The sequence below is a fragment of the Mauremys reevesii genome, linkage group 2 (genome assembly GCF_016161935.1).
Source record: "Mauremys reevesii isolate NIE-2019 linkage group 2, ASM1616193v1, whole genome shotgun sequence".
In the NCBI taxonomy this organism is placed as follows: domain Eukaryota; kingdom Metazoa; phylum Chordata; order Testudines; family Geoemydidae; genus Mauremys; species Mauremys reevesii.
This window is the reverse complement of record NC_052624.1, coordinates 117,500,272-117,526,461: the sequence shown is the minus strand read 5'-3', so window position 1 is coordinate 117,526,461 and position 26,190 is coordinate 117,500,272. Positions and strand designations below refer to the sequence as shown.

General features: G+C 38.3%; 1 protein-coding gene across 3 annotated transcripts in view; it reads right to left on the bottom strand.

Annotated features, from left to right (window-relative positions):
- Positions 1-3,467: 3,467 nt before the first annotated feature.
- SLC39A6 (solute carrier family 39 member 6) overlaps positions 3,468-26,190 on the bottom strand; it is a 33,800-nt gene continuing 11,077 nt past the window's right edge. For all 3 annotated transcript variants that reach the window (XM_039525410.1, XM_039525411.1, XM_039525412.1), the window contains exons 5-10: positions 22,565-22,777; positions 21,438-21,504; positions 18,349-18,726; positions 8,992-9,072; positions 7,013-7,203; positions 3,468-5,799 (exon numbers count right to left, since the gene is read on the bottom strand). In XM_039525410.1, the coding sequence (XP_039381344.1) occupies positions 5,647-5,799; positions 7,013-7,203; positions 8,992-9,072; positions 18,349-18,726; positions 21,438-21,504; positions 22,565-22,777 (1,083 nt within the window). In that variant the 3' untranslated portion in view covers positions 3,468-5,646. The remainder of the gene's footprint in view (positions 5,800-7,012; positions 7,204-8,991; positions 9,073-18,348; positions 18,727-21,437; positions 21,505-22,564; positions 22,778-26,190) is intronic.

Here is a 26,190-nt window from a genome sequence, read left to right as displayed (position 1 = left end):
GAGGATACTTCAGCTCTCAGGCTGATGTTTTTATTAAATGTTGATATTGTGGTTGCACCTAACACCCATAAACTGATTTGTCCTCATTATGCTAGGTGCTGTACAAATATCAGTCCCTCCCCAAAGAGGTAACAGACTAAAATGTAAGACAGAGGTAGAGAGGACATGCATGACCATGATTTGCAGGGGCATAGCTGGAAACCCAAGATGAGTGGATCCTGGCTGGCCATGGTGAAGTTTGTCTGTATATTGGGAGAAGTGAACATAAGAGATTTGTTTAGCATATGTATTGTGTGTGTGTTGCTAATAAATAGATGTTTAGAACACAGCTGTGTAAGGCTCTTTCACTGGGAAAAGATGCTGCAGACCCAAAGAGCCCCATGAGAAAGGGTGGGTGTTTTATACCCGAGCCCTTGGTAGGGAAAGGGTGGGGGTGCCTAAATTAACCAGGTCATGCCTTGAGCCCTTGGTAGGGTATAGGCAACATGGCCTAGATTTTTGTGGGTAACAATGAGCTCAAGCAACAGGGAGGGTAACGGTGATACTAGGTTGATTCTCTACTGTGAGAAAGGGAAGGGCTCTGCAGAGATTTAAAAGCTTGGTGCTAGAGATGTTACGTTTCAGTTGATGGCTGGACGTTCACAAGACGGCAACAGGGATAGGCCACAGTTTGAGTCTGGAGGGTGAGAGAACAGAGATGGGCAATTAAGGGATCAGATGTGTTAATGTAAAATTAAAGTCACCAAGGATGCGTATGGGAGACTGTCAGGAAACGAAGAGAGCAAGCCAGGAGTCAAAAAAATCAGAGGAAAGTGAACATTGAAGGCATAGACAGTACCTTCACCATATTCCTTTTGGATAAGATTCAGGGTGGGGGTGTTAGGAGGACTTTATAAGAGAAAAGGACTGCTGCAACAGCACTGGATGGAAGATCTAGAGGTGGTAAAATATGAGAGAGGTCACAGATGGCTCTAGCACCATGGAGCAGTTTTGCTACTGCCATGGAGTCGAAGGAGAGAATTCCTCCCTCCACCTAAAACCCCTCAGGGTCTTCTCTTGCAAACCTAGCTAGTTGGTTTTGGTGTAGGACAAGATTTCCCCCTTAAAAAGTGCAAAGATTTAATGAAATTGCATAAGTGTAAAAAGAATCAAGGACATCATGCTCAGTCCAAGGGGTTCAAAGTAGAGATGTTGATTAATTGCAGTTAACTCACACGCTTGTGATTAATTTTTTTGAGTTAATCAGTTTTAATTGCACTGTTAAACAAAGGAATACCAATTGAAATTTATTAAATATTTTGGATGTTTTCTACATTTTCTAATAGTGATTTAAATTTCAACAGAGACTAATTTGAGGGGAGGAGGGATAGCTCAGTGGTTTGAGTATTACCTTCCTAAACCCAGGTTTGTGAGTTCAGTCCTTGAGGGGGCCAGTTAGGGATCTGGGGCAAAAATCAGTACTTGGTCCTGCTAGTGAAGACAAGGGGCTGGACTCAATGACCTTTCAGGGTCCCTTCTAGTTCTATAGGGGAAAAAAAATACAAAGTATACAGTGCTCACTCTATATTACTACAAATATTTGCACTGTAAAAATGATAAACAAATCATATTTTTAAGTTCACCTCATAAAGTACTATAATACAATCTTTATCATGAAAGTGCAAATTACAAATGTAGATTGTGTTACATAACTACACTCAAAAACAAAACCATGTAAAACTTTAGAGCCTACAAGTCCACTCAGTCCTACTTCTTGTTCAGCCAATCGCTAAGACAAATGGTACCTTCTTTGAGTTTTGTCAAATCTGCAGTGAAAGTGTTAAAATGAACATGTGCTGGGTCATCATCCAGGACTGCTAGAATATGAAATACATAGTAGAATGCAGGTAAAACAATGCAGGAGACATACTATTCTCTCCCAAGGAGTTCAGTCAAAATTTAATTAAAGCATTATTTATTTTTTTTTAACCAAGTGTCATCAGCATGGAAGCATGTCTTCTGGAATGGTGGCCAAAGCATGAAAGGGCATACGACTATTTAGCATATCTGGTACATAAATACCTTGCAATGCCATTACTGTACATAATTCTACATTTGTAAGTTCAACTTTCGTGATAAAAAATAGCACTACAGTACGTGGATGAGGTGAATGGAAAAAAAAAATTTTTTTTTTTTTACAGCAAATAGTTGTAATAAAAAGTAAATATAAAGTGAGCACTGTACACTGTGTTCGGTGTTGTATTTGAAATCAGTATATTTTAATGCAGAAAACAGACAAAAATATTTAAATAATTGGTATTCTATTGTTTAACAATGCAATTAATCATGATTAATTGCAATTAATTTTCTTTAATCACTTGAGTGCCCTAGTTCAAACACGTGGAGCTGCCTCAAAATGCTCAGTCCAAGGAGTTCAAATAGATCAAGGGAGGATCTATTTTGGTGATTGTCATCACTTTAATATTAAGGTGAAGGTGCAGCATTGCATCAGCCTATAGTGATGGAATGGAGCAAGGGGAAAAATATGGAGATGAAAAATGTTTTTCAAAGGAGTTCTTTAACCTATAGAAGGCCATAGCCATCCATCCATCCAATCAAATGCTACATGGATGCACATGCAGAGTGGGTTAGTTGGTTAGGGGCACATCACTTGTCTCCCCACCTATTTGTTTCGGGATGGAAACTGTGTAGTGGTGTTAAATAAATAAAATAAAATATGGGGAGGGGCAGAGCTTGTCCCAGAAATTTTTGAAATTTCCAATACAGCATCCTGGATTTTAGAAGATTTAAATACATTTCATCAATAGACATCTATGGAGCTGGAGTGCATCTCTCTCCTTTCCTCTCCTGGTAAAGGAAGGAAGGCACTGGGGTGGGGGTGGTAATCTCCTTGTGCCTGTTGGAGTGAAGAAGGGACCAATAACTGGGAGAGATTTTTCTTCAGAAGAAAGGAGAATAAATAGAGACTTCCCCAGCTGGGAATCTTCTTTCCCCTGTTAGGTGCTGTTGCAGAAATTGCTTGTAGTGATGGGCTGCCTCAAGGTGGCAAACTGGGGACAAAAATGTTTCAATGTAGTAGTTCCCAATCCAGGAACCAGTTCCTCCTGCTGCTCTCACTTCAGATTCCCTTTACTGGTTAATCTTAATTTCACCAGGACTTTGACCCAGGGTGAGCTCACAAGGTGTGGTCCTCATTTTTACACTCTGTTACTACTGAGATGTCAATATTGATGTATAGTTGCATTGTTTTCTATAGCAGTGTTGGTCCCAGGAAATGAGAGAGACTAGGTGGGTGAGGTAATATCTTTTATTCAATAAAAGGTGTTATTTCAGCCACCTTGTCTCTCTAATACTGATGTATGGCTCTTTGAGACTTCAAAACAGAGTGAGGAATGAATTGAATTTTAGATCAGTGCTTATTTTAGGTTGTTTTGGAGTGTATAATTCATACAAAAAATCTAACCACCAGCAATTAGAATCTTCTCCTTTTATTCATGTAAAGTTGCATTACATAGCTTAGGTCCAAAAGGGCCGTGGGGAAGACACTGAAACCTCTGAGTGTGGCAAGTTTTAGTTCCACATTTAAAACCCAGATTCTACCCAGCAACACTAAATAGACAATTTCAAATTAAACAAAGTAGTTAGCCACTTTATTACTTTGATAAGCCTCTGAATGCATCCTTGATCTCCAAGTCAGATGAGGTTCAGAATTCCCATTTCAAGTATATAACACAAATACCAGATGCATGCACAGACAATGGTAACAGAGAATACTAATGTTTTGTCAAGTTAACGTATTTGGACTAAACCAATCATCTCTACTAAAGACTTTGCACTCAATGAGCTTTCTCCATTATTCAGGTGTAATTATGATAGAATTTGAGACTGTACCAAACCTTCCTTTCTTCCACCACATGCTAGTAAACATGTTCAGTAGTGAGATTTGAAGGTAGGGGTAATGTTCATCACACAACCGTTTAGTAAGAAAAATTTGTCTAAAGTGTAAACATGATGAGCTAAAAGGAACTGGAACACACTGCTCAAATGGAAAGCCCCTGAGCAATCTTCATCACCCTGGAGAAATACATAGTGGGATCCCACAGAGGGGTAAAGCTACTACAGAGGATGCCCTCCAGCTCCACATAGGATCCCCTTTCCAACTACACAAAAAATCCACCACTAATGAGCAGCATAGACAAAGCAGGCAGGGCAGGAGCTGCACTAAACAGTATGTACTATGGAATGCTGCCCGCAGTGACATGGAGAGCAGATTCAAGTTCTCCAACTCCCACAGAACAGATAGAAAGGGAAAAAACAGTTACTGGTCTTGTAATACAAAAGGAAAAAAAACAAAAGAGAAATCTAGCAAAGTCCTTCTGCAGGGCTGGTATCCACAAATTATCACCCCTGTTCTGTGTACACATACCTCCTATATTCCTGTGCACCTGTGAGAAGACTGCATGATTTCATGGTTTGGCTGAGCCAAAGTTTTTGAATTACTTTGTTCTTTCTAGATGCCTTTGCATATGAAAGTATATGGGTTTAAATGCTGAGCTACATAATTTAAGAAAAATTTAGAGAGATTCTTAGTGCTATGTCAGAGAGTTCAGAATATTTAAGATAAACAAAATTACCAAGCAGTATACAAGATGCCCCAAAATGTTTACAAATCTCCCCTGGGTACTACCATTTTCATAATTACATCCCATTGACATGTACCAAGTCAAGCTCAAACACTGTGGGCAGCAGAAGCAGCATTTTTCAGGTAAGTTCTATGGGTGAAATCCTGGTCCCACTGAAGCCAATGAGGCCTTGCCATTGACTTCCAAAAGCACCTAGATTTTACCCATTTTCTGTTTGGTTTTCAATAGATGCAAATATTAAGATAGCACATCTTACCACATGAAATACACCATTTATCTAAAAAGAGCTGTTCCTGTTTCTTGTTCCCTTTGCCTCGGCTTGTAGTTCCGGTCATTTTTCTTGTACATAGATTATACACACAATTTCTTCTAGCTTCATTATTGCAGCAAGCTTTGTTATGAAATTTCCATATTTTGACTCAACTTGGGTACACTTTGGATAAGCTATGTGTCTGATTTGTAACTCTCATAACAGCTGATAGCTATATACCCCATTTATTACATTTCTCTCTTCAAATATTTTCTTTTACAATACTCACTATGCCCATATGTTAAGAGTATTCACTGTTTCTTGAAATACAAAAATTTTTTTGCATTTCATACTACAATAAGAACATGGCCATTTCACTTGTTTATACAAGCAAGCACCATTTAGGAAAAAGTACAAGATGCTAAAATCTTACAGTTATTACATGCAGTAAATGAATTCACAAAACAATAATTTAAAAAAAATTGTAAAAAAAAGTAATACTCCTTTATGGATTTGGCACTTTTACCATGTGTAACAGTGCAGCACTCTGACTAGCGCAGTTCTCTATAGTACCTCATACAATGCTGAGCACTGTGTGTAAACAGTTCATACCATTCAGTTTTACTTCTGGAAAAAAAAAAACATCAATAAAAAATGCCTAGTCTATAAAGCCTAGAGCTCATTTACAGTAGCTAATAGAAAAAGCAGAACAAAGTCTACTATAATCTTCAATTCAACATCAGGTAACCAAAATTATAGGTTTATGCTGAACACAATTTTATGTTCAAACACAGAGATAATCAGCATAATCCCAAAACCTAACAGGATTCCAGCATTCTGTAACAGGAAATATCCCCAACGGCTACATCCATGATCACTAGCATCATTGTGCAGCATTTCAGGCACCTAAATTAAAAAAAATATATATATATTAACATCTTCAAAATAAATGACTGATACTAGTCTGACTTGTTCATTAAGGGCCAGATTCTGTAACCCTCACTCATGTGGAGTAGTATCTTACTCCTGTCAACCTCATTCATGTGGAATAGTATCTTAATCTTTGAATAGTCCCACTGACTTCAGTGACACCACTTGTGGAGTAAATTGCTAGTCCACATGAGTAAGGATATCAGAATCTACCTCCAAACTGCTCATCATAGCTTGGAAAGTGGTGATGTAGCACAGGTCTAATCAGGACCATCTATTTTCAGGAATTATACCAAATGAAATTCATGTCTTCTAATTATATTATTGGTGCACAGATGACTTATTTACAAATTACAAATAAGAATATAATCTGATTTTCATAAGCAGGATAGTTCTAGAAACTGGAAACAAGAACAAGTTTGTATGCTATTTCTATCCATTAGAATAATTTCCTGTGTGGTAGTACTGTATTGGTTTAATCCAGAGAAGTGCTGAAGATTTATTGCAAGTGTGCAGTATGTCTCAGGATCATGCCAATAGTGTGCAACCAGGCCACTGCACCATTATCCAATACACCAGCCACAGCATTTTCATCACTAAAACTGGTATTAAAAAGTAATTAAAAGAACAGGCTGACATAGGGGAATGTCTCACTGAAAACAAACATCTCTGCCTCCCCTCACAGTTAATTTTTTAAAAATGTTTTTGCCTCAATACTTACTACCAGAGACCATTATCCTTTAATGTTCCATTCCGACATCTTCTATATAGAACAAATCCAGAACCTTAACAATTTTACGCAATAAAGCAACAACATTCAGGTGCCTAAAGATTGTAAACAATGTGGTTATGTGTATTCCCAGAGAATTTTGTTTTATTAAGCAGAAAAAAATTCTAGTAATATTCCGATTTGGCATAAAATTTCAGTTATTTGAATAGGAACTTCCAACACATTACACTACTCACAATAACAGTCTATTTACTTGTTTGTGTTCCATAATTGTGTTGAAAAGCTTCCTTAAGAACAAATTAAGTGGTGTCAGTCTTTAGGTTAAGAAATGTGTAATACATGTGGTCAATATTCTCTTAGAGGAAAGAAACCTACTTCCTATTTTATGACAAACCTAGTTTGGTATTGGTTCTGAATCTCAGTTATGTAAACAGCAAGTAGTTCTAGTCACATACTTACCATATCAACAAGAGCCACATACATGAACAAGCCAGCAGTAAGGGCAAATATCCACATTGAAACATTGTCAGCATAGTGACCAATAAGAATCCCAGTTGCCATTCCAAGATATGCTAGCATAGCGGACAGAGCATTATAAAGAACAGCTTGTTTGACAGTCATGCCAGCTTTTAGAAGTACAGCAAAATCTCCTATAGCAGAAAAAAAAATAAAGCATCTTTCACCCACTCATGTAACTATTATAACATGTGCAGTAACATTTATTTTCACCACTTAGAATGAATATATTTAACTATTTTAGTGCCCATTATTGGCTTTCTTCAAAGTTTTTGTCCACAAAATACGTTGTTCATTTATGGGGAAATAAGTCAGAGTGAGCACATGAAAACTGCTTCATAGCCACAATCTATAGTATGAAAATTTAGTCTTGCACAATATCACATTTTTAGTTTATTTTTAGTATTCTGGAAAATGCATACTATCGGACTTATGTGATTCAATGTATATAATTTTAACCAAAGTATTCTGCAGTATTTAACATCAGTGAACACTGTATAAAGTAGTTTTTCCACAAACTGGCTTTAATGTATTTTGAAAAAAAATTGCTATGTGATGTGTTCTCATCATAGTTCTGCCACTTATCCAGTGACTTTTCTAAATACTTTATACTCTAGCCCAGTCATTGCTTAAGAATTTCTTTACTAATTTCTATAAAAGTGACCTTATGTATCTCAGTTTCACTACACTGATTAATAGCAATGCTAATTTGAAATGGGTAAGAGTAGGGAAATATCCCAATGCCACTCCAAACTCATTGTAAAGGAAATTGCCATGGTTTAAAGTGTTTACCTATTACACACATATATGTTTGCAAACCACTTCTCTTTGGGGGATGTGACTCCCTGGCTAATCTCTATGTAATCCCACCATTTTATACCACAACTGGTAAAATCCTATGTCAAGGCAAATTTCCAGCCAAGACAGACTTGATGAGATTCCTTTTTAAAATCATCCACAGAAACATACTAAGCAATGGGCAGCCTCTGTTAATTCAGTAAACAAGACAAGCTTCATTCTATTGAGATAAAAAAGATTAAGTGCCCAATCCAATTCCCAATGACTTCTCTGTGACAGATACCAGGCCCCAAACCTATAACCTAGTAATATGTAAATTCTTATGTGGAAGACATGCACAGATTAATCCAATCTGACTAGAAAGACTCAAGATGTAGATTTCCAAACAATATCCCCAAATTAGACTGTGGATGGGAATCTTTGTCAAGATCTGAGCTAGAGCTGAAGAGTAGCGGAAAAAGCAATCCACCAATATTTGTTCAAACTTTGAAAGTGAATTTTGATTTAATATTTGTGACCTAAGTACCCTTTCAGCAAATATTCAAACACTTCAATATTATCCTCTGTGCACACACACAAATCAAGTTAAGCAGATATTTGACAGAATCAAATTTCAAATTGCATATGCAGCTGAAAGATTCACAATTTACACATAACTCACACAAATTAAGGAACAGAAATAATACCACGTAATTAAACATAGCACATGTTGAATATTTGCAAACTGAGTGATCTGATCAACAGAACTTAACTTCTGAGATTTGCAAATAATTCTAAATAGTAAATCCATTCATGAATTTTATAATCTGTTTACAACCATCTATAAAATGAGTGAACACTTCTGATCCTGGTTAGAAATTTTACTTCCTCCTAAGACTTCAGAAAAATGTTTGTTATGCAATAAAGCACTGGTAAAATAAAGCATTATCCTTTTTATGTCTCTCAAATTCATAGCAAGCTATCATTTACTATCAGAGGGGTAGCCGTGTTAGTCTGGTTCTGTAGAAGCAGCAAAGAATCCTGTGGCACCTTATAGACTAACAGATGTTTTGCAGCATGAGCTTTCGTGGGTGAATACCCACTTCTTCGGATGCAAACTTTACTAAAATATTGTGCTGTCTTACCTAACTCATGGGGTAATTCATGACAAAATACAGCCACAGAAGTACTTAATCCACTAGATAAACCTTCAGTAAAGGCTGCACCTGTGAAAAGACAAAAAACCCCAAATGTTACAGTTTAAGAAATCAAGCTTAGGTCAGAAATGGCCAAACAGCTGAACTCCAAAGAAAAGTGAAACTGTGTGCGTGTCCGTGCGTCATAGATTTTAAAGTCAGAAGGGACAATCATCATCTAGTCAAACCTGTATAACAAAATAATTTAACCTTGTAATTTCTGTTTCAAGCCCATCTCCTATAGCACTTTTTCTTAAAAAGCAAAAACCTAACATTGGTCTCGAATACCAAAACAAAAAAAGCAGGGGATTGATGCTTCATCAACCAACTTCACCCTACACTTTACTCAAGCCACTGTAGATTAAAAGCATGACTTTTACTAGCCAGTTCTATATTTACTCCTGCTGGCATTCTCCGCAAAAAAATTAAAAATTCTGCGCCAACAAAATAAAAAAATTCTACACACAGTATTTTAAAATGCTGCCAGTTTTATTTGTCAATCAGTAAATGCAGAGGCTCCAGCATGGTAGTGGGGAGCACAGGCCACTGGCTGCATGAACGTGGGAGACCACCCTGCAGCCTCCCCGCCCCACACAACACAAGGCCTGAGCCTGCCCCAGAAACACCCTGGGGCCCTGCCCCTCTGCACCAGGTATGGGGCAGGCAGACTCAACCAGGCAGGATCCAAGTGTGGAGCAGCTCGGTGTGTGTGTGTGTGGGGGGGGGGGTGGTGGATCCAGGTGAGGGGTGAGAGGATTCTACATGGGACAATCTGGGTGCAGGCAGTTCAGTGGGGGTCTTGGTGTGGGGATCTGGATGCACAAAGTCTTGTTGGGGAGGGGAGGAGGGAGGTTCCAGGTGCAGGGGCAATGGGACTCTGGTGAAAGTGATTGGGGCTCAGGGGAGAAGTCTGGGTCTCAGCAGGGGGGTCTGAGTGCTGGGGGAGTGGGACTTGGTGGGGTGGGGGTCTGGGTGCAGCTAACTGGGAGTCAGTGGCATGGGAGTCTGGATGTGGGAGCTCTGGAAGGTGTGTGGGGGGGTGGGGCTTGTCGGTGTGGAGGGTTGAGTGCAAGGAGTGGGTGGGGGTCTGGGTGCAGCAGGCTCCAGATGCACTGGTTGAGGTTCAATGGGGTGGGGTTTGGGTATGGAGGACTAGGCGGGTTATGGATGTAGCGGGTGAGGCTTGGCAGGGGTGTCTGGGTATGGGAGATCCAGATGCACACGGGTTGGGCAAACGTGGGAGCAGCTCCCCATACAGTGACCTCTCCCCCCACAGCTGAGGAGTGATGGGGGCAGGAAACAGGGAAGGATGCTGAGCTTCCTCAATCTGGGGGTGGGTTTCTACAGGTGGGTCTGACACAGCCCCAGCCATTCCTTGCAGGGGAAGAGGAGGTCCCATCCTCTCCTGCCTCCAGCTCAGCTGGGACTAGCAGCTAATCCTGGCTCAGGGTAGGAGCCACTGGCTGGGGTGTCCCCAGCCCTGCAGTGATTTACCATTCTTCTGCAGGGAGGCAAAGAAATCTGCGGGGGACATGAATTCTGCACAAGCGTAGTGACGCAGAATTCCCCCAGGAGTATATATTGCTCAATTTCACAAAATGTTGTCCTGAATAAATGTAGCACTGAAACCGGGTGAGAGGTTGTTCTTTGTGGTTGTGTCAACCCTGCTGGGTATCAAGAAATAATTGAAATATCACAAGAAAGCTCTTTTCAGATCAAAGACTCAAATAAATGTGTCTAAGAATTCAAATTCTTTGGCTCATCTACTGCTACTTTCAAGAAGTGGTTTATATACAGTGTATTTGACCAATTTTTGAAGCAGCAGCCTGGGATGTATTCAAAACTCTATTTGCATAATGTCTTTTGTCAAGGCCTGTACCATGGTTTATTAAAGTCTTAAGTGGATGAAAGATAACACGAAGGCAATATTGACCCATAACTCTGTTATATAAAATTTATGAATGTACATATGAATGGAGCTGAAAAGGAACCAGGTCCTAAAATCTGATTAGGGATTTTCAAGACTTCTGGTAAGGCTGTATAATTCTATTAACAGCCAACAAAGACCTTTCCCAGACCTGAAGAGCAGCTCTGTGTAAGCGCGAAAGCTTGTCTGTCTCTCACAAACAGAAGTTGGTCCAATAAAAGATATTACCTCACCTATCTTGTCTCTCTAACAAACCAAGATGTTAAGATGGGAGAACGTGTTCATAAATGGAACTGATGGATATTAGTTTTTATTGCAGTGGTGACTGATGCTGAAAATAAGTGTGTGGGGGTGGAGGGCTGGTGGTAACAAATTGCCTGTGTCCCAGATACCCACTACCTTATCCTGCCAGGGTGATCATGTTTTTCAAAGTGGAAAACTGGAAGAATTCAGGTTGTCATCTCAAGGAAGCATTTTGATGGGAGATATGGGGGAGAGGGGATGGCTAGTGGAGAAGTGAGAAGGACAAGAGGGCACCCATTCCCCTTTCAGATTAGGACACTTTCTTGTCTAGAATAAGGAGGGGATCCCTCTGACATCACTTTACTATACTCCTTACCTTTAAACTCTTCCCCCTGCATTCTAGTTTTTAATCTACTCTTCCCCAACTCTCTTTACTGCATTCACCCACATCCTCATTCATCAACTGATTCCGTCCCCACCCCACACTCAACCCTTCAAACCCAGCCCAATTCTTCTCTCTCCCCCCCACCCAGCTGAGGACCTCCCCAGACCCTCACCAGTCCCCACACCTGAACCACCAACTCAGGAATATCCACATGCCACCTCACCTCTTCACAGCTCAAAACCATCCCCTCAAGTCTGAACCCTCTCCCACATAGCACTACAAGCCCCTTCTGCCTCTGACCAGAGACACATTACCAGGAGGCTCAAAAGCAACTCAAGCTCAGAAGCGTCCCTCACTTGTTACTGGCCCTGGAGAAACAGGAGCAGAAATAGCTGCGTAGGAGTGCGAGAGCAGTTTCCGGACTTCATTGGCTCATTTATCATCTTGTTAAGTTGTTACAAAGTGAACTGATGGAACATTAAGCTGACAGTTGTGAGCTACACTCTTCCTCTGTCAGACAAACTTGAGTTAGCTGCACAGAAGCCTGTATTTCCTGCTCTGTCTCCCCTCCTGCTGCCTGCAGTCTATGGAAGCATATAGCATTCAGCAGGGTGGGACTGGAGATGTTTCAACCAGAAATCCCACTGGCAGCAGGAGGCACTGCACCATACTGTCCAATCACATAGAAGAATCATAGAAGACAGGATGGAAGAGTGTCATCTAGTCCAACCCCCTGCTCAAAGCAGGGCCAACCCTAACTAAATCATCCCAGCCAGGGCTTTGTCATGTAATATCTATAGAGCAGCTGACAACTCTGGCACTATTGCTGGGGCGTAGCTACATAAACTCCTAATGCAGCATTTCCCAAACTTTCTTGGCCTTGGAACACTTTTTAGCCTATTATGGAACATTGTAGTCGTTTGGTTTTCAAATAAAAAATTGCGTTATTTATGCTCAAATATGCTTTGCTTTGTTTTATAAAATAAAATAAAAATACAAGTTTAAAATAACTCGAACTAACAATTTCTAACTGGAAAGTGCGTATAAAGTCGTACAAAAATCAAGTGCAAGAGTCAAAATTAAAAACAGTGTTCTACTTAAACTTTTTATATATACACAAACACCAAATTAGATTACTAGGAAAATCTATTTTTATAAACAAATACAAATTTGGATTTAATAGGATTGGTGTTTATGTGAATTTGTGCTAGAAAAATGCAGAATATTAGGAATAATGCTGGAAAGTTGAATCCTCATGTCAGGCGCAGCATCAAGTCTATTCCTCTATTTGGTTTTTGTTGCAGTATAATACGAAAATCCCATCTCACACAAATAAGTTGTGGCAAAAGAAAGGAGCACTCGAACTGCATGTTTAGACACATTAGGGTACTCTTCTATTAGGCTACTCCAAAAATTATTCAGCAGAAGATCTTTAAACTTTTGTTTCAAATCAGAGTCAGAAATTAAGTCAATTAGGCTTTCATAATCATGTGCAGTAAAGCCGACTGGTTTGGCTGTAATTACAAACGGATTTCGAACCCAAGCACTATCATCAGTAGTTGTAGGAAAATAGTCTAATAAAGAGGCCTGCAAGTCACATAAGTGCTGTAAACTTCTTCATGGACTGTAGAATTTATTCCAGTCAGAAATCAAGGTACTGTAGGGAAGCAGTTGAAGTTGTTCTGTTCTACAGAAGATGCCCAGAATTCCAGTTACTTTAACGACAACATTTTATCCATTGTAGTAAAAATGGTCACATTCTTTCCTTGCAGTGACAGATTAATTTCATTTAATTTTGCAAAAATATCTGCAAGATATGCAAGTCTCCTTACCCATGAGGAATTTGTCAGACAGTCATTAAATTTTCGTCCTGAATTATCTGAAGTGAAGAATACCAGTAGTTCACTATGAAGCTCAAAAAGCCTCAAAAGCACTTTTCCTCTGGATAGCCACTTCATGTCTATATGTAAAAGAAACGCTTTGTGCTGATTACCCATTTCCTCACACAAAATTTTAAATAACCTGGATTGAAGTGGTCGAGATTTGACAAAATTGATAATCTGTACTGCTTCATCGAGCACAATTTTCAGATATGCTGGGTTGTTTTTTTTTTTTTTTTTTTTAACTGCAAGTGCTTGTCTGTGTAGAACACAATGGCTCTCAGTGCTTTCTGGTGCCACACTTACGATTCGCGTTACAGCTCCCTTCATCCTCCCAATCATTGCCCGAGCACCATCAATACATTTTCCCCAACTAATTTCATGCTTTCTGATGAAATATTCAGCTACATCAACAATTTTTTCCTCCAGTTGTGCTGCTTTGCAGAGATTCACATAGAGCAGGCCCTCTTCAATATTGTTATTAAATCTATATCGGACAAATATTGGTAGCACAGCAAGTCCCGAAACGTCAGTGGACTCATCTAGCTGCAATGAATACTCATGGCAAATTTTCAGTTGGCAAACTAGCTCTTTTTCTATGTCATCAGCAAGATCTTTAATATGGCATGCAACAGTATTGTTTGACAACTGTACAGCATCAATTTTTTTTTTTAAACCAGACTGCTCGCTCAACATGCACATTACAATATCTTTCGTGAAAGGCTTGATAAGCGTTTCTCCAATAGTGTGAGCTTCTCCAGCAAGCATTATACGGTAACTTAGTCGATAAAGATGCCTCTGTTGCACTTTTGTTGTCTGTTTTAGCATTTTTAATCATCGAAAGCTTACAATTTCCAAGTGAGTCAAGCTTCCTCTTGAAAAACATACCTTTGTCTTTGTATTCAGCATGCTTGGTTTCCAAATGCCTACGAAGTTTAGCAGGAGCCAATGAACTGTTTGCTAGTATTTCGTTGCACACGTCGCACTGCGCATCAGGAACATCTTTGTTTCCAACACACGTAAAACCGAAAGACAAAAACTTTCATCATACTTTCGTTTCGGTCTTTTAACACCTGCTTCTTCTTTTTCGATATACTTATGTGGAAATTCTTTCACCTTAGATAACTCACTAGTACTAACAGATTTTTCGGCAACAAAAGACTGCGATTGTTCAACCTCACTTTGAAGTGTCACAATATTTTGCTCATTTATTTCAGCCACAGTGGGAGTACCAGAAGAACTTGCTTTTCGTTTCAAAGTTCCTTCTTTTAGCCACAAATCCATGGTGATTAGGTTTAGTAACAATATTTAGAAATACTGATGATTTTTGTCAAATTTTGTTTGTCAAATATTTATATTGTTTCAAGCGAAGCTAGTTTAGTTGTGCTTATCGCACACACGGTAAAGACCCACAGGTTTGAACGTGTTGAGTGAATATGTTATATTCAACATGGCATAAAGAGAATGTTGTGTGCATACCACTGCAGTTCGCGCAGCCTCGAGTGGAAGGGGTACGAGTTACTACAGAGAATTCTTTCCTGGGTGTCTGGCTGGTGAGTCTTGCCCACACGCTCAGGATTTAACTGACCGCCATATTTGGGGTCGGGAAGGAATTTTCCTCCAGGGCAGATTGGCAGAGGCCCTGGAGGTTTTTCGCCTTCCTCTGCATCATGGGGCATGGGTCACTTGCTGGAGGATTCTCTGCAGCTTGAGGTCTTCAAACCACAATTTGAGGACTTCAATAACTCAGACATAGGTTAGGGGTTTGTTATAGAAGTGGATTGGTGAGATTGTGTGGCCTGGAGATAGTCTGACCTCCTGCACAATGCAGGCCACACGAGATGATCATAATGGTCTCTTCTGACTTTAAAGTCTATGAGACGTCACTAACTGAAACATGCCCGAAAGGGGTAGACGTCAACATGCTTGTGTGCCATGTTCTCTTTACGCCATGATATTCAATACGAGATCAATAACCCAAAAAAGAGTTTTATGGTAAATTATAGTCATTCAAAAAGAGTTGTAAATTATGCTTCAAAATATGCCAAATTTAAAATTTAAAAAAAAAATTAAAGAAAGACCCTTTTTCCTAATTACAATTCTTTCACGGAACACCTATTCACATTGTGCGGAACACCAGTGTTCTGCGGAACACAGTTTGGGAAACACTGCCCTAATAAGTAGCCACCCTGCTTGACTGGTTGATTATGACATGCTAAAGTTATCACTCTGTAATTAGCTTAAACTTGCAGTCAGAGAGAATGTTGTACAATGAGTGTCCATGCGACAAGGAGAGCTAACAAGCTTCACCATCATGGTAATCACCACCCAATGGGAAAGAGTGATGATAAATTGGGCCTCTATTCCTAATCCTGAAAGATGTCCTGATTAGAAGATGAGAAGAGGGAGGTAGAAGATACCACTGTCGCCATGGTTGTGTCCTCAGCAACTCCCGGAACGTAAACTTAGGAGTCCTACTATTACAGCCTCCATAGGGTAAGCTTCCCTCCCTTCCCACCACCTCATTCCTCCAATTGTAGGCTTCTTTCTTTTTGCCTTCTCTAGCCAGAATGACTTTGCCAGGTTCTCAATTGGCTAATAAGACTGTATACTATGTGATGTGCCTGTGATTACCCAGCAACTAAAACTACAAGCTTTAGTGAGACAGAAGCAGCATTTTCCTATCTTTCACTGTTTTCTCCTTTGCCTTCATGTATGTTTGCCTTTTTGCTTCTTGAACAAAAAAAAGAGATTAGACTTCAACTCAAGGAGCTACTACCTAAAATAGTCTCCCTAAAACAAGAACGTCTAAAGGTATTTTCCTTTAAAAAAAAAGACTAAAATAAAATAAAAATAAGGATGCTTGTTACAATAAAGGTTTATCTATAATTTTAAAATGTTCTACTTTTTAACCATTTATTAAGAGCACATCACCATAAAAAAAACCTCTTCTGTTTATGGTGGCAGGAACTTGTCCCTTTATTACGTTTAATGTTGTAACAATAATACCACCAGAATTCTAGTATACCTTAGTACCTTTGAGTTCTATCCCATTCCAATAAATAAAACAGGTCCAAGAAAACCAAATAAATACATGCTGGAATATAGTAAGGAATCATTATGAATCTGAGAAGAACTCATTTACTGCAAATGAGAAGTTTTATTTCAGCCTAATAATATTTTCCTGCAACCAAAAATAAACTAACATTTTTTTCATTCAAATACCTGGAACCATTAGGAAAAAGATTCCTGGATTTTCCCTCCCCATAAGATTGGCAGGTTGGGCTGTCCCATAATATGAAATTTTAGACAGATCAAATGGAAAAATCCATCTTTCTAGTAGTCTAGAAATGAATCCGTTAATGAGGCCTTACTAAATTGGCTGGTCTCATTTGTTAGACTATATTAGCCTTCCCTTGTATTTTACTTCATGTCCATCAAATCTATCCTTTCCCAAATGTCTCTCACATATGCAAATCATCTTATTTTTCCTACCACGTTTTCACTACTGATAAGCTGGAAAATTTAGATTCAGTGGTCAAATTTTTATTTGAAAAAATGTTAAATCAGAAGCTCTCCTGTAATATTATATTATGAATTGGATACAGAATGTGTGTTTGTCCACATCATTGAAAAATTATTCTGAAGTCCAAAGAAATATTTATACACTATCACTTATTGTAACCCTTCCTCATGTGAACAAGAAAAAGGAATTCAGCTCGGCAATGTGATTTACAGTAAAGCTACTGCCCTTGAACTGACTACAGTGCATTGTTGCAAATGACCCAACATTAAAAATGAATCCAACATCTGTAGTGCAATGAGCGCATCTAGAAAACTGTTAGTCTTCCATGATCTTGACTTGTTGGAGTTGATTACTCATTTAAAAATATTTTTCCCCCATCACGATCTTACTTTACATCCAAAATTCTCATTATCCATCTTGCTAGAGAAAGGTAGGGGACAGCCAACCTGACCTCACTTGTCTAATGTCCAAAATGCAGAGTTGCATATATGGTTTTTGTGAATAGCTCATTAAATCTTTCCAAGGAAACTATAGCATTCCAGTATGACAGAACTGAAGGAATAGAACATGCATGAGAAAAGGAATAGGGACACGAACAAACCATGCAGGAAGAGGAGATATTGTTATACATTTAGACAAGCTATTTAAAAAAAAAAATAAAGTCACAAGACATACATTAAAACGGAGTCAAAAAGTTTAGGAACCCCTGCCTTAGGGACTCTGGACATTTAAAGTATGAATCCTGATCTTGGTGAATGTCAAATGAAGCTTGAGGAAAAATGAGAAAGCTGATGACCTGATTAAAATGAAAACTGGAGACTACTATAGACAGGCTATATGAGTGAGGACATGGGATCACCTATCTTTATGAACACAGCATTGGGAGAATTAACATCAAGCCTGAAATCTGTGGGTGCTGCTGGGTGCTCAGCACTTTTGAAACGTGAGGCCAACTACTTAAGTACCTAAATCATGAATTTAGGTGCCTATCTTTAGGCTCCTAGTTTTGAAAATCTTGGTCTGATCTTTTGAGTGTAAAATAATTAAAGCAATATTTATAACTTCCCATCGTCTGTTTCTTTAAGAAATGTTATCTGGTCATTATCCTTATACCTTTCTCAGTTGCAGCAAATAAGTCATGGTTTACTGTTTGGCACTAGCTATCCAGGTTTCCAATCTGTAACCTTGACTGATCAATTCAAAACCCACTAGCAGATCACTGGCTAATTTATCAAGGCAAGACTTTTATCTGATATCCTCTCACTAGAACATAAGTGGCAGCAGAGAAACAATTTTACCTTGCTGTTATTACATGAGAAGGCAAAAGAATTGTATTAACACTTACCAATGGCTAAGCCATCACTGAAGTTGTGTAGTCCATCACCCATAATCACCATCCAGGCTAGAGTAGCTATCCCAGCATCCTTCAGCTCTTCGCGTGAGTAGCGCTGACTGTGGCTGTGTGGATGATGGTTCTGGGTATGATGGTGATGCAGAATATGATGGTAGTCATGATGATGGTGACTGAGATGATCTGACTGTCCAAGAGTGTCATGTAAATGTGAATGACATTTATTTCTACACCCCCTGGATACATATTCATTGTCAGCTTCCTCTTGATGGGAATGAGCTATCATGACTTCTTCTTCTTCTTGTACCACAGGTTGCTGAGAAATGAAGTGTGATGGATCTTGTGACTCTGTCCCTAGGTAACCTTCAGGCCCTTGTAAATAAGAACATAAATAAGACTACATAACTGTACATAAAAAATAATCACATACAATGTTATGTTACAATAAGAGAAAAGCAAGGAAATTCAGAATTGAGGCTGACACCCTTTTCTACTGTGACTAAGTATGGCAATATTTTGAATGACTTTCCACAATACTTTCCTTTTAAATATCTCGAATTTCCCTAAACTCACCATGAAATTCTACAGAAATGTTACAAAATTATAAAAAAAGTCTTAACTTCTAACTCGTCTCTAAAGACTCATTTCCAAAAAAAAAACAAAATCCCCACAAGTTATACTCTGGTGATCTAACTTTTCAGCTCATAATATATATTATTTTTATAGCAACAAGATTATACCATATTACATATTAAATCATTTGCTAGTTTAACTATTTTTCTTAAGCACAAATGTGTACAGTTTTTACTTTTTCAACTTGCACAATTTGACTTGTAGACCAATTGTTTTGAAAATTAAAAGTCTGTAATCACATTGTGTGTACTTTTCATGAATTTTAGGCTGAATTATAAGCCACCAAAATCAGAGAAGTTATATTAGAAGGATCAATTCTGGCACTTTTTTGTGATGATACAGATGTAATTAATCACTACATGCAAATCCATAAGTCTGAACTTCCAAAAAATAGTCAGACATATGCAGAGAAGAAAAGTATGTAATACAGAAGGACATAGCAAGTTGTATTAAACGTTTAATGTCAAGCTAGGTCAGTTAAATTAAGAATTGACTCTAACTGGCACTTCAGTTAAATTCTTTACCTGCAGTGAGTGACACTGAAAGAAGTGCACAATTCTTTTCTGTCTTTGGGAGAAAAAAAAATTTAATTTGCAATATAATCCTGAAACAAAAGGCCCATTGACCTCAGCACCAATGGGAACTGGTTTCTGCAAATAAGATATGATCCGTATAGCCACATGAAAACTACAAATGCGGATCAGTAAAACTGAATTCCACCGTGATACCTATGCACATAATCTCAGATACAGAAGAATTCTGGTTGAGGCTACATGATCATGCAGGACATGCAAGACTGGGCCAACATATGAGCTTTTATGTATTCTCAGGAGAGTGTAGGCTACTGTCTAATCAAATAGATAATATTAGTATTCTGGTAGTTATGGTCAGCGTTAGATGCTTGAGGTGCTTAAAAAACAAGAGACAGAAAATCGGAGAAAAAAATGCAATTAAAAGAAGCCAGAGATAATTTATCATGCCAGAAACACCATCTCCTGTTAGTTACAGATAAAAAGTGCTGTCTCCAGATAATATGATTGCAGGAGATACACCCATGTGACTTGGGGTCTCTGCAAACTGAAAAAAGTTCCTTTTTTAAACTATGACTATTTTGGTACTGTTCTACTCGGTGAAGCAATTCATACATTGTGACTCCAAGAAATGCTTCTGAGATGGTGTTTTGCTCAAGAATCTGAAAAATGAGTTAAACCAATAAAAGTGAAAGTAACCCTTCTAACCCTAAACGTAGAAACAGAAATAAACCCAAATCCCCATTTATTTTTTTCAATTTTCTGCTATTGGGTATATAACTCAGCCTTGCAATAGGATCAAGAGGAGAGAGTGGAAGTCCACAGGGGAAGTAACAGAGGCATATAAGGGCACATCTTAAAATCTCTAATGGGGTAAGTGGAGAACACAAAGTCCAAGGTTTAAAGGAGCAAGGCACAGGTGCATAAGTCAACTTCATCTATGCTTTCAATCCACCAACTTCAGTGGGCTTTCACAAGGATGTGTATATTTGTTCTCAGACAGAACACTTTGACAAATTTTTGACATGAACTCTCCCCCGCAAATACCACACTAATATGCAAAACATTTTGTAATGATATTTTCACCTCAGAATTGCTTTAATCTCACTCTTGCTGAGATGAGGTATTTTGATCACACTATAATTTAAAACCCAGAATGAGATTACTTAATGTTAATCACACACATGCCCTGTTTACTCCTACTTTACAATCCAAGTGCTTATCATAGTGGATATTTCAGTAGCAGAGCACATAGTACTGAAAAGCAGCCTATAAAAATCAAAAAGCTCAATGTTTTATTGTAAACTTGTACCAGAAGATCTGGACATTTGGTGGCACTCTTGTTCCATGAAATTAAGGTGTTCTCATTAATGGTCTGATTTTGAGAAATGCTGAATACCTGCAGCTTCCCTCTCCCCAATTAACCTCATTTAGAATTGTGGGTGCTCAGCCCTTCTGAAAATCAGGTCGTCAGGCATTTGAAATATGTAAGCTTGAGACACAGACTCTTAAAAATCCTTCCTCCATAGAATTACAGGTACTATTAGTCTAGAAATTGGTAGATGCATAAGCATCCTAAACTTCTGTAGACAGAAGAGCTTAAACAGAACAGTTTTGATTTCCAGTGCTCAATCCTGGATCACAAGGGTAGACGCTTAAAAATTCAAAAAGTACATGGACTACTTCAAACTCCTATCAACATTAAAAAAAAAAAAAAAGGTTAAAAATCAAGTTACTTAAGGTCAACCCTCTGCATACCAATGTGTATCAAGTTTTTGTTTCAGGAAAGATGTAATTAACCTAGCTACATTGCAATCCAGCCAACAGTAAGTGAAAGGATCAATGAGCCTTCAATACCATAGAAAAGATTCTTTACCCTTTTGATTGATACAGTTGTGCAATAGTATTACTGAGACTTACGATAATCTGCATCTAATTTTTCTTCATTTGTTGAAAACTTCTTACTTTCTGCATCTTCATTTTTTTTCTGACTCCAAAAGAAAAAATCAAAGTTATAAATATTTACTTATTTTTCATGATGTACATGAGCAACACACAGTATATTTATAAAGTTATGCAGCATGAAAAAAATCAAGAGGACAGCATGGAAATACTCTTCCTGATTATGCATTCTTTGGGTACTAGAATGTCAGCAGAAGCAGAGTAAGAAGCAGAGTAAAAAGGCAAAGAATTAGCTAGGGTACAGAGGATAAAAAAAAGTCACAATGAGCAGGCATAAGTATTATTTATACAGAATTACACAGTTCTACTTTATAGTTTATACTTTCAAGTATAAAGTAGAACTATAAACACCTCTAAAGCCTAACAAAATGCCATTTCTTTTCCCCTGTCGTAGTGTTTAACTCGTACTCAAATTTTAAAGAAATGTCTCATTAAAACATGATGAAAACCAAGCATCTGCTCTGCCTGGGAACTATTTGCCCAGAGTTACCTTACAAAGAGCAAAGAAGTTTAGCTGTAGTTATGGAGACTGATCCTCCCACTCGAGTATTTCTCACCCATTTTTACACTGGGCAGCTTGCTACAGTGGACACCATTTTGTAAAATATCAACAATTTACGCCCACAGTAGTTAGAATAGGAATAACACCAATGATGTAAGTGTAAAGACTACCATAACAATCCCAGCATAGTAACCGCTTGGGATTTTTGGAAGGAGGAGGAGAATGGTGGGGGATTTTGTTGTTGTTTTAAGATGGCACTCACTGTAGATCAGGTCTTTCACTGTAACTTTAAGATAAACAATTAAAAGATGCAGACTGAATTATCTGTGTGTGTAAGAAAACAATTAACAGAATTCTTCTTTGTAGGAATATAAATACACATCTACTCTGAAGGAGTAAAGATGGTTAGGATCACTCAAAGTATACTTCTATAGACTTGTAAGCAAAAATTTGAGTTGTGAGCACATTCCTCATTAGCCACCAAATCTAATCAACAAGCCGCTCTCTACAAAAGACAATTTTAAATATCCACAGACACTAATATTACATCGTGCAATGAGGCTTCAAAATGTAATTTCCCTACCTTTTTCTTCTTGTCTTTAAACTGCTTAATTAAAGTGATCAAATGCTCAGCTAGAAACATGAAATACAGGCCTCCAAGGGCTGTCAGTCCCTTCCATGTGGAATCCAAATAAGCAGTTTCTTCTACACTTTGAAAGACAAGATGCTTGAACAGGGCATCTTTATTTTGTTCAAGTAAAGGTTTCTCGTGGTGATGGTGATGATTTCCATGAGACTAAGGGGGATTCAAAAGACAAAAATTCAAGTTCTACTAATTCAGAACAAATTTCAATACAACAGAAGAAAAAAATGAAAGATGTGCTCTGCGGCTCATTTTTATTGACTCCAGAGACGAATCTTATTACTTTCTTAATGTGAGAAAGAAATATAAATGAAAACAACTCAAAATGGATTAAATGGCCATAATGTTTGTGGGTAAAGGGAAATATTTAAAGAGTACATGCAGACCCAGCCGTCACCCTCTACCAAGTATGTATATGCACCTTTCATTATAATGGTTTACAACATTAGGATGCTCTTGCTAAATCTTCAGCTAGTAGTGGTGGCCCAGACCACCATTTTTACTGCCTCATCTTTAGCTGACAAAGAAGCTAGGAAAATTCCTTTCTAATATGGACCACGCAATAATGACCCAAGCCTTTGCCTGCTCTCCACAGAGGACCCCATCTCTGGCACTCTCCCTCATTGGAAGGTTACTAAAAACAGAGCTGGGCAGCTTTCAGGGCAGGAAAGAAAGACTTCTGCTTAACTTTTGCACGAGTTTGTCTTATTCATGAAAATTCTGCTGCCAATATATTTTTGAGGTGGCAGAAGTAATTTTGTTTAATATACATGTTGATTAAATTTATGTTTTGAAACAGAAAACCATGTTCATTTCCTATGACAATAAATAAATGGCTGGTTAAATAGAGCAGAAAGGATCAAAACAGCCATCTGCTAGCTAAAAAAGATCCCCCAACTGAGGCAGATTAGTGTTAAGGTGAAAAATGAATAAACCAGCGGACAGAAGCACCATTATGGAGATTTAATTTTAATACCAGGGGAAACAAAAATCTAGGTATTACATTAAAAGTGCTCTAAAAAGACAATCGATTAGCACTAAAAAAATCAAAACTACAGGCAAGTCTCATCTTACGCTGGGGTTAGGTTCCACTGTCAGCCCATAAAGCGAAAATCGCATATAGTCAAAATTACATTGAGTGTAATGGTGGGTGGAATCGCCCACACTACAGGTACAGTATTTAAACTGTTTATTTTCTCTTTTTTTTTTGTTTTGTTTTTGCCAACCACACAAAGCTCAATTCGTGCATGTTAAATGTGCGTAAGATGAGACTCGCCTGTATTCCCTTTCCCATTGTGTTGCAGGTATGCTGGATCTAGGACAGCAGTTAAACAAGTCAACTCATATCAAGACTACTTTGGGAATAGAGTGTGGAAGTTATTTTGCATTTTGTTTGGGTTTTTTGGGGGGGGGCAGACATCCAGAGAGAATAAAATGACACCTATTGAAGAGGACAAAATCATAAGGGAAAAAAATTGATAATAAGTTTACTAATTTTCACTCTCAGTTGTATAGTAGTAAATTTTAAAGATGGAGATAAAAATTCTAGATTATGTGTCTGACCAGATTTAATTCCTAAGAGGTGCATTCCCCTAAAAGCCCCAATGCATTCCTAAAGTAGAGTTTCTTGTGCAGTATGAAAGAGGAAATCCCCTGAGGTCCAGATTCACACCTGATATAAGCATGGTACAACTCCCATAAAACACTCTGGATCAAATAGTGACAAACAGTTTAAGTGGGTTGGAAAATGGGTATAAACTAGGGCCTGGTCTACACGGGGGGTGGGTGGGGAGGTGGTGTCGAAATAAGGTACGCGACTTCAGCTACGTGAATAACTACCTTAGTTCGACTGACTTACCCGTCCTGACGCCGCGGGATCGAAGTCCGCGGCTCCCCCGTCGACTCCACAACCGCCGTTCGCGGTGATGGAGTTCCGGAGTCAACGGGAGCACGTTCAGAGTTCGAACTATCGCATCTAGATTAGACGCGATAGTTCGAACTCCGAGAAGTCGAACTCTCCGCGTCGACCCGGCGGGTAAGTATGGACCTACCCTAGAGCTGTCAAGCAATTTAAAAAATAGCAGGATTAATGGCACTGTTAAAATAATAATAGAATACCATTTCATTAAATAGTTTTGGATATTTTCTACATTTTCAAATATATTGATTTCAATTACAACACAGCATAGAAAATGTACATTACAAATATTTGCACTGTAAAAAAAAGAAATAGTATTTTTCAATTCACCTAATACAAGTACTGTAGTGTAATCTCTATTATGGAAGTTGAACTTACAAATGTAGAATTATGTACAAAAAATAACTGCATTCAAAGAATAAAACAATGTAAAACTTTAGAGCCTACAAGTCCATTCAGTCCTACTTATAGTTCAGCCAATCGCTCAAATGAGTTTGTTTACATTTGCAGGAGATAATGCTGCCCACTTCTTGTTTACAGTATCACCTGAAAGTGAGAACAGTCATTTGCATAGCACTGTTGTAGCCAGCATTGCAAGATATTTATGTGCCAGATGCACTAAAGATTCGTATGCTTCAACCACCGTTCCAGAGGTCATGCGTCCATGCTGATAACTGGTTCTGCTCGTTAACCATCCAAAGCAGTGAAGTCAAATACAGCAGTGAGGACTGACGCATGATCATTTTCAACATCTGAGTCAGATGCCACCAGCAGAAGGTTGATTTTCTTTTTTGGTGGTTCGGGTTCTGTAGGTTTCTGCATTGGAGTGTTGCTTCTGAAAGTATGCTCTACATCTTGTCCCTCTCAGATTTTGGAGGGCACTTCACATTCTTAAAACCTTGGGTCGACTGCTTTAGCTATCTTTAGAAATCTCACATTGGTACCTTCTTTGCGTTTCATCAAATCTGCAGCAAAAGTATTCTTAAACTGAACAACATGTGCAAAGTCATCATCCAAGACTCCTGTAACGTGAAATATACGGCAGAATGCGGGCAAAACAGAGCCAAAGACATACAGTTCTCCCCCAAGGAGTTCATTCACAGATTTAATTAACGCATTATTTTTTAATGAGCATCAACAGCATGGAAGCATGTTTTCTGGAATGATGGCTGAAGCACAAAGGGGCATAATAATGTTTAGTATATCTGGCATGTAAATACCTCGCAATGCTGATTACAAAAGTGCCATGCAAACGCCTGTTCTCACTTTCAGGTGACATTGTAAATAAGAAGCAGGTAGCATTATCTTGTATAAATGTAAACAAACTTGTCTGTCTTAGCGATTGGCTGAACAAGAAGTATGACTGAGTGGACTTGTAGGTGCTAAAGTTTTACATTGTTTTGTTTTTGAGTGCAGTTACATAAAAAAAATCTACATTTGTAAATTGCACTTTCACGACAGATTGCGCTAAAGTACTTATCTGAAGTGAACTGAAAAATACTATTTCTTTTGTTTGCCATATTTGAAAATATTTTAAATAAAAATAATATAACGTGAGCATTGTCAACTGTTCATTCTGTGCTGTAATTGAAATCAATATATTTTAAAATGTAGGAAAACATCCAAAAATAAATTTCGACTGGTATTC